This window comes from Neomonachus schauinslandi, chromosome 1 (genome assembly GCF_002201575.2).
Source record: "Neomonachus schauinslandi chromosome 1, ASM220157v2, whole genome shotgun sequence".
Taxonomy (NCBI): Eukaryota; Metazoa; Chordata; class Mammalia; order Carnivora; family Phocidae; genus Neomonachus; species Neomonachus schauinslandi.
Window position 1 is genome coordinate 148,455,751 of NC_058403.1, and position 16,825 is coordinate 148,472,575.

The window sequence follows — 16,825 nt, forward strand, 5'->3', positions numbered from 1 at the left end:
TGAATGTGGCCTCTTTCTCCTATCCAACAGCATAAACAGAATCAAACAGAAAAGATCAGTACAAGGAGTTTCACGCCCTACCCTATGAAATTTCCCTGGCCATATCTATCTCTCCCTTTTGGGATTTCAGTTTCCCCACTTGTATAATGGTTTTAAGCTGTTCTAGATAATATGTAGATCAATACACGTATTTTTTAGTTTATGTGCACTTTGGCTTTTCTCCATTTGTGTGAAAAATTTAGTAGTGACTCCTTGACCCACTCCTTACTGTTCCCCACCACCAAGCACTGAAGTAAAGAATCCTTACACCTCCACAGACAATTTACTCTTTATTGATTAAAAATGAAGGAAACATGCAGCAAAATACAAAGTCAAAAAAAGGGAGGGGGAAGGTCAAATATTTTACATCTTCCATAATCTAGCATACGTCATAAGGAGGAACCTCCATTTATTGATACACCATTATTCTATCCTCAGATTATTAAATAGTATCAGCTGGCTCTAGGATTTGGTTCAAAACTTAAGTGAAAAACCCAAACAGATCCATTAGTCATTTAGAGTAAGACCGTACATTTCACAAACAGCACTGGCACATGTTACCTTGTGCTAAATCAGTCCCTACCCCCAGGGACCAAGGGATCCTGGAGACCTAGAGACAGAGGTGCACCCTGAACCACTGCTCCTGGAAAGGAGCGAGGTTGCTTGCTAGGTCACATGCTGTCCAACCTGGGAAGTTTCTGTTCACGTATTCTCTCAGCATCGCTGCAAAAGTCAGCAAAGGGAGTCCACCATACATCATGCAGAAGAAGTAACAATGTCCTGGGGCTTAGTGTCTGGCTCCTAATTCCCAGCAGGGCAAAAAATGAACTGAAAAGAAAGAGAAAGTCCCAACCCACTTCTATTGGCTGCCTGTCCCACTGCAGTTTAAAAGTCATGGCTGGCTGGGGAAACTGAACAGGGGAATAGGCTGCTGCTCACCTCCAGCCTGGGCTCCAGACCACTTCCAAACACAATGCTAGAACAGAGTGAGGCCACCACCCCCTTGGATTTATCAATAAGTAGATGATGATGGCTTGCTTGAAACCAAAATACAGACTCAAAGGTAAGCCACTAGGCTTGTGCCAAAGAGGACACTATCTCTTTTTCATATGTTATTCTCACGCCCCCTTAAAAAAAAAAAAAAAAAAGGCAAAGAAAAGAAAAAGAAAAGCTAAATATTTTTCCAGCAAGCTAATCAATCTTCTTTTCCGTCTCTAGGCTTGGCAGTCTCCCACTTTTTACCAATCCTGCTGGGACCCTGGACTTTGGTATCTGATCCTCTCATCCACTTTCCTCCCAATGGCCACCCCAAACCCATCCCCTTCTTCTCCCCAACATCCATTCCTTGCCCAGTATGCCTTTGCACCCAGGGCAGGGGAAGAAAGCCCATGACTAAAACAATAAGCTCAGAACGAAACAAGGGCTGCAACAACTCAGTTGTGGGGAAAGCTTCCAGAGATACCCCAAGAGAAAACTAGGTGAAGCAATCCTGTTATTCACAGACCAACAGTGCTGGAAAGGGCTCGAGTGATTCTGTAAGAGGCAGCTTTCCCCTTTCCGTGGGGCCAAAGCCCATCTTTGTGTGTTATTTTAAGGCCAGATTAAGTGTCCCTTTCTTATACAAAAACTGTTAGGGCTACTTGCAGTTAGACAGAGGCTGACTGTGAAACAGTAGGAAAAAATCAGCCCCACCAATTACTCACATTGCATTGAGTGCTCTTTTTTAAACCTAAAGAATAATTTATATTATTTCTATAGAAAAGCAAATGAACACTGTCTACTCATAAATCCTAAAAATCACGGCACATGTGGTTTCACTTTCCATCCTGGGTCAGGTTCAGCGCACGGAAGTGTGGACCCCCTCCAAAGGGTCAGTGCAGGAGAGGGGCAGAAGGCAGGCCTCGCTGGCCTGGTGAGTCTCCTTTATTGCTGTAGAAAGCTCAGCCTTGCATTTCTTCATGACGTGGAGGCCAGGCAAATTTTCATGGGAGGACTGAGGAGCAGTTTTTCTTCAACTGAATTTTTTAAGATTTGAAAATAAATACTTCCACAATGATATGAGTTATGATTTTTCCTGTTCAAAACCACTGCTGGGGAAATTCACTTTTACAAGCCATTACTTGATGTTTTCGCTAAAAACAGCCCAAAGTTCCACTTTGAAGGATCTGATGGCTGAATTTCGACTACAGTCAGATGTTTTGCACCAGCTGAAGTTAAGGCTAGCAACCCTTTCTGGAGGGAGTGATGAAGAGGGGTGCCTGAGAGCAGCTTCAGCAAAACGCTTAGAAATATGAACAAAACAAGAACACAGTTTAGGCTGCCTCTTTCTGAGGCTGTGCTTTTTCCTAACAAAGGTTGCTAGAATTCACATCAGATTAAAAAAAAAAATCACTAAATTAAATTCTCTGGGCTCCAGATAAACAATCATTTTTAATTGCTACTTCAGTGGTAAAGAGATAACCCAAGATGTCCACATCCCGTCAGGTGTGGGAGAACAGGCAGGATGAGGAAGCCCAATATAGCTGCTACTTTCCACCCAGCGCCATCATTGGAGTAAGGCAAGATGAACCGACAGATCTCCCTCCTGAGCCTTGAGGCACAGTCCCCTTCCCAGATGGAGGAAGACAGGGGACATGTGCAGTAAGTTTACTAACGGAACTCTTTAATGGGATGCTGGCCACTGGTGATCCAACTTTTCTTTCCCTGTGGGAAAAAGGGGGAATGATGGCAGGAAGAACATAAAGAAAGACCTCTAAAGCTCCTAGCCGGGAGGTTTGTTGCTGGGTTCTTTGGCAGTAGTGGGTTTAGGCCAACAGAAGCAACAGAGATACGCATGTGTGGAATCTCCTTAGGCCACCTCTTCCAGGGCTGTGGTTTAGCTGATGCTGAGCTGGGCAAATCCTATTAGTTTACCATCATCAGGAATATCCGAGCCTTCGACACCAGATGCCTAAGAACCAAACAAAATAAGAAGCTGTGGTTATCTGTAAACAAAATTGCAGGTAGCAATTAAAACTGATATAAGGACTGTGGGAAGGAAGACAGTGGAGTACAGGTCCCTGGAATACATATAGGATGCAGATGAAGGTGTCTCTTCCAGAAAAGGTGAGGTCTGGGGCCAATGGTGGAGTCAGAGTGGCTAACAGTCTCTCTTAAGAAGAGTCAAGGGCCTGGGGTAGGAGGTTTCCTGGGAGGGAGACCAGAGGGAGGCCACTCAAAAGGAGACATTGGCCTAAGGCCTTGGGGAAGCTAAATGAACACAATCCACCACAGTTTAATATCCTCATCACTCAGGGAATATAGAAGCTGGTCTGCAGAGGCTGCTGCTGTGTAAGGACAGTTTAATAAAGAGGAAGAGATGAGTACCAGTTTGAAAGTGACAGATCGATTTGACTGAGGTTCTTCCACAATTTTCTGCAAATTCGCTGCCACTGTAATCATACAAACAGAAAGTAATGAGAAGCTAAGTAAATCCACTTTCTACCATATTTTAAAAACTTAAACGGTAGCTCAGAATCTTCTATGTTCAACCAAAATGGAAGCAGAGACATAAATCACTCTCCAAACAAAAGTCACCTTTTAAACTCAACTCTAAGTAGCACAAGTAAATCTTGAATCATGGGCAAAATAACTTTCTTTAAGATGCTGTATTAAGTGGGGCAAGACACACAGGTGAAAGAGGAAGGATTTGTTTACTCATGGGCCAGAAAGCCCTAGACTGGGAGTTGGCAAACTCTGGCCTGCAGCCTGTTTCTAGTCTGGCTGTGGGCTAAGAATGGTTTAAAGAAGATGGAGACACTGCATGGCCCATAAAGTCTAAACTATTTACTAACTGGTCCTTTACAGAAAAACTTTGCTGACTGGCCCTAGACAATGGTCTTTGCCTTCAATAACATGTACAATGCGCCGACTGTGCCTTTTCTTACTTTCTGCTAATTCTAGACATAAACCTCTAATGAGTTTTGCTTACCTCTTTCTTAGCTCTATAAGGGCAGAGTTCCACCCTCCAAAACGACCTAAGTTTACTTTAACTCGTAACTTACATCATCAATTCTACTACAGTCTCCCAGCTTTCACGTACTATCACTGGAAATCACAAAGTGAACTCAGAAATGAGATTTTCTTTTTTGTGAGGAACTGTCCCCAATACCTGTATTTCAGCAATATTAAGACCATTCCAAGACCCATGAGACCCGCTCAGTGGAATCAAAGCCTGTTTTCTAGGTCCTAAATACAGACAGAGATACCGGGTCACAGGGCAGAGCACAAAGTAGTTACCTATTACTAAATCCCTTCCATCGACCAGGCCAGCAGAAATGAGTTCCTGAGAGACACCCTCTGCTGTATCTGCAAGAAAAAAAAAAAGAAGGTGCCCCATTTCTTGTGCATGCATGTCACTGCTAACTCTAAGAGCGGATGTTGGCACTGCCAAGCCCAAGCCAGCGGCTAAATTCACAGAACCAAGGAGGCACGTGGGGTCTTCCTCCCACACAAAGGTTTCTCCTACCACTGGGCTGATCTCAAGTGGGCGATTCTCTTGGTTCTAGCTAGAGGGCAGACTCTTTACCACCAGATGGCCAATATCAACTCATGGTAAAGATAACTCGCAGCCAACAGTGATGCTGCAGAGGGAAGTCCCATTCTGAAGGCAGCCCTGGCCCCAAGCCCCATCAGCTCTGAGATGTGATGACGTGTGTGCAACATCTCCAGGGCTCGTACAATGGAATGATTTCTTTTCAAGTACATCTTGAAAGAACAAATTGTAATCTCTTCTCTTTGGAGATCACACCCCAAGTTTTTTGCTAGTCATTTTTTTTTTTTATTCTGGTGGGCTTTTCTTCGTATCTAGTGATTTCAGGTCATACAATCTGATCAATGTTTGTAACAGAAACAAAAAGACAAGGACACAGCATCCCTAATTGATCTCATCTCCAACAGACTCAGTGCTGCTGCTTCCTGAGGGCTGAATACTGAGCCCCTGAGAGGAACAGGAGGACCTCTGGGGAGTGGGTGGGCACACATTTGTGCTGATGACCAGCGACTTGAATTAGTTCCGTAAGATGGGACTCTTCCTGGTTTTAAACAGTGAAACGGATACACCTATGCACACCTGCATCTGTTCTCTTTCATACTTAGTTGCTGATGATACCCAGACAGCAGGAAGAATGAGCATGGCACACAGGATAAATGTGCTGGCTGCTGGCCACCTCCCCAATCTGAACCCTTGAGTAACAAAGGCAAGGAAGAAACAAGCCTCATCCCAGGGAGAAGTTCATGGCCAGAAACTATGCCTGACAGGACTCAGCTTCAGCCTGGGGAGAGAGAAGCCTGGAAGCCTTGTTTCTTCTTTACTGTCATGGAGAAGGACAACCGTGTTCAGTAACGAGAACGAGGACTCTGCACCCTGACAAGTGTGGATATGAATTCCAGCTGCACCTCTTCCCAGTTATGTGAACGACAAGTTACCTCCCCTCTAAGCCTTGATTTCATCATCTATGCAATAGGAACGATAATCTTCCTTAGAAGGCTGTTCTGAGAATTTAATGAGATAGAAAGCTTAGCACAATGCCTGGGCTACTACAGTAGGCAGCAAATTAGAGCTACATTACTGTTTGTATTATACTAGGTTTTATAAATGAGGTTAGTAGTAAATAAACTGAATTTTTATTTTACTCATATGCCACCCAAACTCTTTAAACCAGAAACATTTTGATCATCTTTTAAAAGCAAAATATATCTAAAGGACAAAAACATCACATTTCATTAAATAATAAATTAGAAGTTATTTTGTTTTCAATGTTTTTGATGCCTCACCTCTCCCAGGAGTAAACTCAAATCGAATATCATTTAGCTCTTTTTTTGAATTCCTATAAAAGAAAACACAATGTGTAAAATAAACTTCTGGATTTATGCATACTGACTCTGCCAACATATAACACGGAAGCTGTGCCTCAAGAAACACCATTTTATTCCCAAAGATCCTATGATCTATCCTAATGAGCTCACACTGCTAGGCTCGGAGCAAACTACTCAGAGTGACCATCTAACTGTCCTACAACCCTTTTAATTTATGTCCTCCATTAATCAATATTAAAACCTCCTGCTAACAGGTGAAAGGGATTAAGAGTATACTTATTGGTGAGGAGTACTGAGTAATGCATAGAACTGCTGAATCATTATACTGTATACCTAAAACTAATATAGCACTGTACTTTAATCATACTGTAAATAAATAAATGGGGGAAAAAACCACCCAAGCACAAAGTACGAAAAAAACAAAACAAAACCAAAAAAGCCCTCAAGATTTTGAGAGGTTTTTTTTTTTTGAAGATTTTATTTATTTATTTGACAGAGAGAGAGACAGCGAGAGAGGGAACACAAGCAGGGGGAGTGGGAGAGGGAGAAGCAGGCTTCCTGCTGAGCAGGGAGCCCGATGCGGGGACCGATCCCAGGACACGGGCTCAGCCGTTAGGCGTCTGCCTTCGGCTCAGGTCATGATCCCAGGGTCCTGGGATCGAGCCCCGCATCGGGCTCCCTGCTCAGCACGAAGCCTGCTTCTCCCTCTCCCACTCCCCCTGCTTGTGTTCCCTCTCTCGCTGTCTCTCTCTGTCAAATAAATAAATAAAATCTTCAAAAAAAAAAAAAAGACCAAGCCACTCAGGCGCCCTGAGGAGATTCTTATATACCTACTCCCAACCTTAATCCCACTAAGATATCACATAAACTAACAGGAAAATATATGTGCACAGAAAGGTATAATTAAAATGATACGGATGAAAGGGTTAGTATCCAAAATAATACAAAGAACTTACACAACTCAACACCAAAAACCCCCAAATAATCCAATTAAAAAATGGGCAAAAGACATAAACAGACATTTTTCCAAAGAAAACATCCAGATGGCCAATAGACACATGAAAAGATGCTCAACATCACTCATCATCAGGGAAATCCAAATCAAAAGCATAATGAGGTATCACCTCACTATTGTCAAAATGGTTAGAATCAACAACAAAAGAAACAACATGTGTTGGCGAGGATGTGGAGAAATAGAACCCTTGTGTACTAATGGTGGGAATGCAAACTGGTGCAGCCACTGTGGAAAACAGCGTGGAAGTTCCTCAAAAAGTTAAAAATAGAACTACCATATGATCCAGTAATTACACTACTGGGTATTTACCCAAAGAATAGAAACACACACCGGGCGCCTGGGTGGCTCAGTTGGTTAAGCGACTGCCTTCAGCTCAGGTCATGATCCCAGGGTCCTGGGATCGAGTCCCACATTGGGCTACCTGCTCTGCAGGGAGCCTGCTTCTCCCTCTCCCACTCCCCCTGCTTGTGTTCCCTCTCTCGCTGTGTCTCTCTCTGTCAAATAAATAAATAAAATCTTAAAAAAAAAAAAAGAATAGAAACACACTGATTGAAAGGAATACATGCACCCCTATGTTTACTGTTGCTTTATTTACAATAGCCAAGGTATGGAAGCAACCCAAGTGTCCATGGATAGATGAATGGATAAAGTAGATGTGGTATATATATATATATATACAATGGAATACTGCTCAGCCATAAAAAAAGAATGAAATCTTGCCATCTGCAACAACATGAATGGAGCTAGAGAGTATAATGCTAAGGGAAATAAGTCAGTCAGAGAAGGACAAATACCATATGATTTCACTCATATGTGGAATTTAAGAAACAAAACAAATGAACAAAGGGAAAAAAAGAGACAAACCAAAAAACACTCTTAACTATACAAACTGATGGTTACCAGAGGGGAGGGTGGGTAGGGGGATAGGTGAAATAGTGGATGGGGATTAAGAGTACACTTATCATGAGCACTGAGTAATATATACAGAATTGTTGAGTCACTATATTATATACCTGAAACTAATCTAACTAAAAATAATTAAATTATTTTAATACTGGAATTAAAATGTAAAAAAAAATGTGTGGCAGCATTAAAAAAAAAAATGATACAGGATGCCCTTTTCCTCCTCACTCCTACCCCCGGGCCCCCTATGCCTAGAAGAGTGCCTTGCCCACCACAGGTGATCAGTCTTAGCAGACTCACAAAATGAAATACATGATGCTTCTCCAAATTCCACAGGAGTTCAGGGGATGAGGGGGAATGAAGAGAAGACGAGAAAAGGAGTTGGACCCATACTGGCAGCAGAGTTAATCCACGGCTCCAGAGATTTAAACTTGTGACTGGTGAGGGATAGTTAGAGTGATCACTCAGCAAACCATATACTGAGTTTAACCAGGCTCCCTGGAGGTTCTGGTTAAAGGTGGAACATATAGGGCGCCTGGGTGGCTCAGTCGTTAAGCGTCTGCCTTCAGCTCAGGTCATGATCCTGGGGTCCTGGGATCGAGTCCCACATCGGGCTCCCTGCTCGGCAGGAAGCCTGCCTCTCCCTCTCCCACTCCCTCTGCTTGTGTTCCTGCTCTAGCTGTCTCTCTCTCTGTCAAATAAATAAATAAAATCTTTAAAAAAAAAAAAAAAAAAGTGGAACATATAGAATATTATGTGTAAAGGCAGACATGCTTGATCACTAAGGACCCAAATCTACTTTATCTAAACAATGCAGAGGGCTTAGGTCTACCTGACAGATACTTGAGGATGTTACTTAAGTTGTGTTTAGAATGTAGCTACCCATCTCTAACACAACCTGCCCCCAAATGATTTTTCCCTTCGCACTGCCTTCTCTTTGCACCTGTATACAGATTTATACTTCTGCATGTGTACCACTTGAAATGTCTTTACCTATGCTAAGTACGTAATACAAATCAGCTTCCAAACTAGACTTGATTAACAAGTGAGGCATTTTATTTGCTCTTTACTCGGTATCCTGCCACAATAACCAACAGGGTGATATATAGTCTGCTTGATACATAATTGTTCAATCCATTCTTTCTGAAAGCTGAATAGAATGAAGATCGAATGTTCAGCATCATTTTAGTGATTTAACTGGCAAGCTAAGCACAAATGCCTTCAAAGACAACAAGACACTAAGCTGGACTAAATATGTCTACCATTTTTTCAAGTTGTTTCACCTCAAAATCTTCATCAGTGTGAGTGAGAATGTAGCCTCTTCTTCCATAAACAAGTCTGGAACATGGCCCATTAAGAAACTACCCTCTCAAAAAGCTAGCTACATCACTTACTAGTATCTTCTCTACCTTCCTGAAGCACATGTCAAATATAATTTTTATACTATTAGCTGCTATAAGATTTCAAAAAAATGTTTTTGAAAGAGACAAGTGGTGGGCGCCTGGGTGGCTCAGCCGGTTAAGCGGCTGCCTTCCCAGGGTCCTGGGATCGAGCCCCGCATCGGAGCTCAGCGGGGAGCCTGCTTCTCCCTCTCCCTCTGCCTGTCTCTCTGCCTACTTGTTTTCTCTGTCAGATAAATAAATAAAATCTTAAAAAAAAAAAAAGAGACAAGTGGTATTCTTTTTGCACAATCAAAATTGGACAAGATTATCAAGACACTCTAATGAGTTCAAAACTATTTGAGATGAGACTAGGTATACTGAGTAGGCTTTTGTAAAGGAAAGGGAACCAAATCTGCTTTCTTCACATTTATGGCACAGTTTCATTGCTCCCAGTGGTAGAATCAAAACATTCTCCAAACAGGTCTTGCTACTTCTATTTCTAATTATGGTAATACTGAGAAGACGACTAGGAATTCATATGTGGGAAGAGGAATGAGTCCATGGTAATTTAATGAAACTTTAAAAAATGTTAGTAATAGTTAAAGAAGGTCTGAGTTGTCTCAGGTGATATTTTTAGTTTTACAAATAGAACGACACCCAATTAGAACAATACGACGGCCACTGCTCATCTAACAAGAAAGCTCTGCTAATCCAAATACCTGCAAAAGGAGAGGGTTAGAATGAACAGACTGCCACCTATGGCACTTCCTGTGAGCCATCTGTCAGAGCCTGTCTGTAAGACTGCACCAAGAACCACTGACTCAGAACACCTGCTGGCAAACAGAGGAAGAGACCAAATATATCCTTAGAGGGTTTTCCTTTCCTCTTTTAAGAACAGGCCTTAATATGATCTATCACAATCAGAAAGCACTCCACTCTTGGGTCAGTTGATTTCAGAGTCCATGATATATGGTCAAAATTACAAGCCTAATCTTCAGATAAGTCAACCAGTGCTGTTCCCCTAAAAACTGTTCCTCAATTATAGACCATACTCAATTACAGAACCTAATCTAACTGCATTGAAAAAACCATTAATGGAAAAACAGCTAAGAGAATGTGTGTGTTAGTTAACATCCAGGTCCTTGCAATGTTACTACTACTTCTTTTTTTTTTTTTTAAGATTTTATTTATTTATTTTTTGGGGGGGCGGGGAGGGACAGAGGAGAGAGAATGTTAAGCAGACTCCACACTGACCGTGGAGCCCAACATGGGGCTCGATCCCACAACCCTGAGACGAAACCAAGAGTGGGACGCTCAACCGATTATGCCACCCAGGCACCCTGTTGCTATTACTTCTGAGGGAAACAGTACCTCTGCAACGCCTAGCACTTGATACTGGAGGGCACACAATCTTATCCAGTTACTCTCAGGCACAGACTATTAGAAAAAAGAGTCACTTTCAAAGAGAAAAGAGCATATTTACAGTATTCAGAAAACAAACAGAAGATGTTTAGTTACCTTAATCTGAGTACTAGGCTGATTGGGATCTTGGTTTCTTGTGAGCCTGCTCCTGAAGGCAGAGCCTAAAAAGCATTGAAAGGTATAAAGTCAATGTCTGGACTACTAAGCATAAAGGTGACTAATGGTCATCAGCAGAGGAAATGTCCACATGGCAGCAATTTCCTTCAGCTTTCGGTGAGGCCAAACCCAGATCAGTTGCTGGGACATTCCCTGCTGTGGTAGGACATGCACTCTGAGGCAGCAACAAGAGCTGAATGTCAGCCTGAGTCAAGCACAATAAAAGAGAATTCTCAAACCCACATGAAATTCCAAACATAGCCACATGTATATTTTGTATTATTCAGATCCCTCTTTCCCTCTACAAAGTGTGAAAGACACTACACTATTTACACTCTACAAGGATGAAAGACACTAAAGCCAGGTTTTTCCCTTTAAAAAAATCTGCCAGTGTATCATACAGCAATATACAAGGTAGGATCTAAACTGGCTGCCCCTTAGGAATCCACCCAGCCTAAGATTCCAGGTCTTTTAATGGGCAAACTAATCCTCTCTCAGTTGTGAGCTATCCCTTGCTTACTAGAGAATATGTATTCTATTTAAGTTCTTTATAAAGTGAATCCAATCTTTCTATCAGTTTTCATAAGACAACTGGATCTTTTTGGATATAATGGAAAGAAATGGAAAGCTTGGGTTCAATGAAAAGATTACATGAAGGCAGTACTCTAACTGGAAGCTCTCAGAACTTCCATCTTTATCTCTTTCAGTCTAAAATGTTAGATTAAAAAAATGAAGTCTCTAACATTTAATAAATGAACAGACTCTGGAAACCTCACTCCAACCATGGAGCATAAGGTCATGCACGTTTTGCACACAGTATTTGGAGTTTCCTGAGGGAAGACAGGGAGCGATTCACAGTGGGGCCCTCCTTCTCTCCTTCCCTCAACTGCTTTCAATGTATGAGGATTTAATGACCTCTGTGACTGATGATGTGCATTCACAGATTATATCACTTCAATAAAATCAACCCTCACAAAATTGACAAATCTTAAAAAAGATTAATACAAGAAAATCATGGATTGAGATGTATTAATAATACAAGCATAAGTGAATGAAAAGGAAACAGAACTGCTAACAATCCTAGTGTCAAGATGAACTGTCAGCTGCAGACATAATAATGATCTCATAAAAAGCCGATGAGAAATTATCCCCCAAATTTCTGATATTTGGAATGTTTCCATCATTAACTTATTTTGCTGCTTAAAAACCTGTGTGATCCGTGAAAAGTTCTCTTATCTGCACACACTGATAACTGTGAAAATAGAATTTCTAACTTGTTTTAAAATCTACCACAACATCAACTTCTGCTTTCTTCATCTACTTAGAAGGCCGGCCATTAAAGTGCACTCCTGTTTTACCTGAGCTGTTTTTGCTGGCTCTGCAGGGGGTGGGGGAGAGATTTGAGTTGGCTGTGCAGGCATGTGCCCAGCTGGCTGAGGTAGATGAGCAGAAATCTGTTCTGGAACTTGGAGTAAAGTACCCACGGGATCAGTTGTTGGAAATAGCTGTAACAAAAACATACACACAGTGCTGCTTTAGTTGAGTGAAAAGGAGGCAGGTCTACTGATGGGCAAGCAGAGCCTCCCAGGGTGACATTTTCAAAGTAGTTTTTGTGTAGTGTACTGCTACACCTCCACCTCTCTTGAATACATCTATTTCAAGTGGAAGTGAAATATTTCTACTAGGCTTTTATTGTTTATAACAACTTTTTTGAGGTGTAATTCATATTCTACTAAATTCACAATTCAATGATTTCTAGAAAATTTATACTTGTGCAAACATCACTACAATCTAGTTTTAGAACATTTTTATCAACTCAGAAAGTTCTCTTGTGCCCATTTACATTTAATTCCTGCTCCCACGCCCAGCCCTAGGCAACCACTGATCTACTTTTGGTCCCCATCAGTTTGCCTTTTCTGAATCTTTCATATAAACAAAATGCATGCACTCTGTTGTTGTTGGCTTATTTCACTTAGCACAGTGTTTTGAGGTTCAGCCATATTATAGCCCATAGTTTGCTTTTTTCCCTTCAGAGTAACATTTCATTGTATCATATTTATTTCTAACTACATCTATTCTATTCCCTTTGCCCAATAAACAATAAAACAGCCCCTCCAAGACATAGATTTAAGTATTAATACTAAATTACAGAAGCTACATTTTTTTAGGTCTGGGAACCTTCCATTGCTTAAAAAGAAAGACAACTGATCAGGGATTCGCTAACATATCTGAAATGCTTTTCAAAACAGATGTGAAGCTTTACAACCAACACAGACATTATATATATTATTTTGCATGTTTGAAATATTTTATAAATTTTAATTATGTAATGTGGGGAGAAAAGACTGATGTTGAGTAGAAAATCAAGTTAAACATATTCAAAATTACAAGTTGGTGAAAAAATGCTAAAATTAGCTACAATTTAGGGGCGCCTGGGTGGCTCAGTTGGTTAAGCGACTGCCTTCGGCTCAGGTCACAATCCTGGAGTCCCGGGATCGAGTCCCGCATCGGGCTCCCTGCTCGGCAGGGAGTCTGCTTCTCCCTCCGACCCTCCCCCCTCTCATGTGCTCGCTCTCTCTAGCTCATTCTCTCTCTCAAATAAATAAATAAAATCTTTAAAAAAAAAAAATTAGCTACAATTTAGAGTTGAAAGAGAAAAAACTGAAAGGGCAACAAGAGAGGTCTAATAGCTGATATTATAAAAACAAAATCAAGAGACAAAAGTAGTACAATTTTGTGTTCATTTAGCTTCACAAAGAGGAAATTAAAAGTAACTCTGGTTCTGGATTTTGGCAGAAAAACAGAACAATACGATTAGTTTTGAAAATGTTAATGTTAAGTATTAGCATTATTTCAAAAGGATAGTTTCCAAATTGCATAGACATGTGTGTTTACCTATAATAAGAACAGAAAGGTTAGACAAAATCAAGCAATGAGCTGATACGGAGAAATTGGAACCCTGTGCACTGCAGGTGGGAGTGGAGAATAGTGCAGCCACTATGGAAAACAGTAAGGTGATTCCTCAAAAAATTAAAAATAGAACGATTCCCATCTGGGTACAGAACCCGAAGAATTCAAAGTGGGAACTAAAGCAAATATTTATTATGTAGCCATGTTCACAGTGGAATTATTCACAACAGCCCAAAGGTGAATGCAACCCAAGTGTCTGTCCAGTCAAATGGAGAAACAAATGTGGTAGATACATATAATGGAATATTATTCGGCCTCAAAAAGGAAGGAAATTCTGACACACATTACATGGATGAACCCAGAGGGCATTATGCTGGGTGAGATGAGCCAGTCACAAAGGACAAATACTGTGGGATTCCACTTACATGAGGTATATAGAGAGTAGTACGATTCAGAGATAGTAGAATGGTGGCTGCCAGGGGCTGGGGGGAGGAAAACATGGGGTGATTGTTCATCTGGAGATGGATGGTGGTGATGGCTGCACAATAGTGTGAATGGTAACTTTTATGTTACCTGTATTTCACCATGGATTTCAAACACAACAACAAAGTAATGAGCACAGGAGTATGAGTATGAGAGCCTTAGAGTCCATGTGGGGATGCTATTGAGGCAAAGGGACAAGGAGAAGAACACAAAAACAATTCTGGATAATCCATAAAATGCCCTCTCCACTCAACTGTGGAGAAACTAAAAGTCAAGATAAAGCTAGAGTAAGAAATAATCTTAAATTCTCAGAAGATTACAAGACAAAAAGTTATTTCTTGCACACCTTCATGTCTATCTCTGGCCAGCAGAGGCTGTTTGGTATCATCCTCATTCAGGGATACAGGCTGTGGTGGCAAGAGCCAGGGGACCCAGGGAACAACAGAAGGGCTCTTCTTTCTGCCCGCATTTCATTGCCCCAAGCAACTGCCATGACTATGAGTAACTTCAAGGGATAGGGAGATGCAATTCTACCATGTAGCAAGAAGAGGAGCCAGAAATCTTAGTGAACCGCAGTTCTAATATAAGTTGTCAGATACTGGCCTGTAAATATGCTGAAGTACAATATTTATTTTCAGTCTTAAATAATACAATGCTATGTACACAAATCCTATACATAATGGTGTGCAAAAATTGTATGCTATCCACACAAATCAAGTAGAAAAACAGGTACTTTTAAGGACAGTGGCAAAAACAAACTGATTTACGGGGGCAAGACGTGTATCATTAAACCAAATACTGAGCTTGGAATGCAAGCTGCCAGAAGGAAGAATGTATGACAGAATGTATCTCCTGAAATAATTGTTATCTTCAAGAAATGAGCATAAAGCAGGCCAGCCTAACAGGACTCTGTTTAGTAGGATTCCCTATCACCATGAGGCAATAACATAAACAAGAAAATCTACATGACAAGAGAAGACAATAAGGGGAAAAAAAAACAAAAAGAAAAAGTAGCAGATGACAAATTCCTGGACAAATTAATGCAAAAAGACTACTTTCCACTTCAAGCTACCCAAGCCAGAAAAGTAATTCATAAAGTCAGGCAAGCAAGGAACAAACAACTTGCTAAGCCATTAGGTCAACTTTTAAAATGAGTGCAATGGCACCAATTTACTGCAGAAGTCCATTTAAACTCAGAATCCATACCTTTGATGAAATCTGATTGCTATAAATTCTCATTCCCACTTAGGCCCATATAAAAAAATGTGCTTAACATTAAAACCAAACCAAAACAAAATGATTGGTTTTTAATCCACAACTACTTACCTCAGAATTTGATAATGATTCTTTCACTCGGGGAGACTAAAAGAAATACAAAAAAGGCTTATTAACTCAAAACTTAGGTTACTTGTAGTCAGTTCCAAACTGCACAGAATGTTGAAATGCAAGTAAACTCCATGTCATTCTGATCCATAAGTTAAGTCACTGGCAACTCTAGTGAAAGTTTTCTGGAAAAAGAAAATATCATGATACTATTGTATTCTTTGTCTAGGTAACCTTTAATACATCAATGTCCTATGGTATTTTAAGAGTTTACAACTTGAGGTTTATAAGCAGACATAATGGGAATTCTCAGGCAGTAGGAGGTCACATTCTTCAAAGTACAATTCTTTCTACTAATCATGAACATATTTTTTTTATTTAAATTCAATTAGCCAACATAATGATAGCCATCATTAGCTCAGATGTAGAGTTCAATAATTCATCAACTGTGTATAACACCCAGTGTAATCATGAACATATTATATATGTAATATCCCAGACCAAATTAAGCCTTCAAGCTAATTATCCAACACATCTTCGAAGCAGAGTAATTCAGGTTATGGGCTTTAATGGAGAAAACTCTTGAGCCAAAACTGAAAAACCAGTTGTAATCTGCCATATGAACATCTAAGCTAAATTTATTTAGTGAATCATAACAGCAGTGATTCTGGATACAGGCAATTGGAGAATACAAAAAAAAAAACAAAAAAACCCACAAAACCCTTACCTGATCTCTAAATAAATATCAATTTATGGTCAATTCTACCAAGCATAAATTTAGACTACTTAAAAGGTCAGATTATCCAGCTTAGGTTTTCGTGAATTTTCATCATCACTTTATTAAGGAGAATTAGGGTTCAGGTGATAGCTAATATATCACAGCAAGTATATGGCCAAACCAAAAGCTTTTTTAAAAAACCTAATATTTGGAAATAATTTCAAACTTTTATAGAAAAGTTGTTAGAATGAGAATCATTAACCTTCTTTCCTTATCTGCTTTCCTATTTAAGACGTTCACTTTCTTTTTATTATTTTTATTTTTTAAAGATTTTATTTATTTATTTGAGAGAGAGAGAATGAGAGAGAGAGAGAGAGAGAGCACATGAGAGGGGGGAGGGTCAGAGGGAGAAGCAGACTCCCCGCCGAGCAGGGAGCCCGATGCGGGACTCGATCCAGGGACTCCAGGATCATGACCTAAGCCGAAGGCAGCCGCCCAACCAACTGAGCCACCCAGGCGCCCCACTTTCTCTCTTTTAAAGTATATCTATTTAACCAGTCACATTGTTCCTGTACCATTTAAGTTGCATATATCCTAGCTGTTTACCACTGAACAGTC

At 40.6% G+C, this 16,825-nt stretch overlaps 1 protein-coding gene across 1 annotated transcript in view; it reads right to left on the minus strand.

Moving 5' to 3' along the window:
- Nucleotides 1–322: 322 nt before the first annotated feature.
- Nucleotides 323–16,825, minus strand: part of OXSR1 (oxidative stress responsive kinase 1) — a 93,454-nt gene continuing 76,951 nt past the window's right edge. The window contains exons 12-18 of the mRNA XM_021677556.1: nucleotides 15,493–15,528; nucleotides 12,132–12,278; nucleotides 10,714–10,778; nucleotides 5,854–5,906; nucleotides 4,318–4,386; nucleotides 3,406–3,470; nucleotides 323–2,989 (exon numbers count right to left, since the gene is read on the minus strand). Of these exons, the coding sequence (XP_021533231.1) occupies nucleotides 2,915–2,989; nucleotides 3,406–3,470; nucleotides 4,318–4,386; nucleotides 5,854–5,906; nucleotides 10,714–10,778; nucleotides 12,132–12,278; nucleotides 15,493–15,528 (510 nt within the window). The 3' untranslated portion in view covers nucleotides 323–2,914. The remainder of the gene's footprint in view (nucleotides 2,990–3,405; nucleotides 3,471–4,317; nucleotides 4,387–5,853; nucleotides 5,907–10,713; nucleotides 10,779–12,131; nucleotides 12,279–15,492; nucleotides 15,529–16,825) is intronic.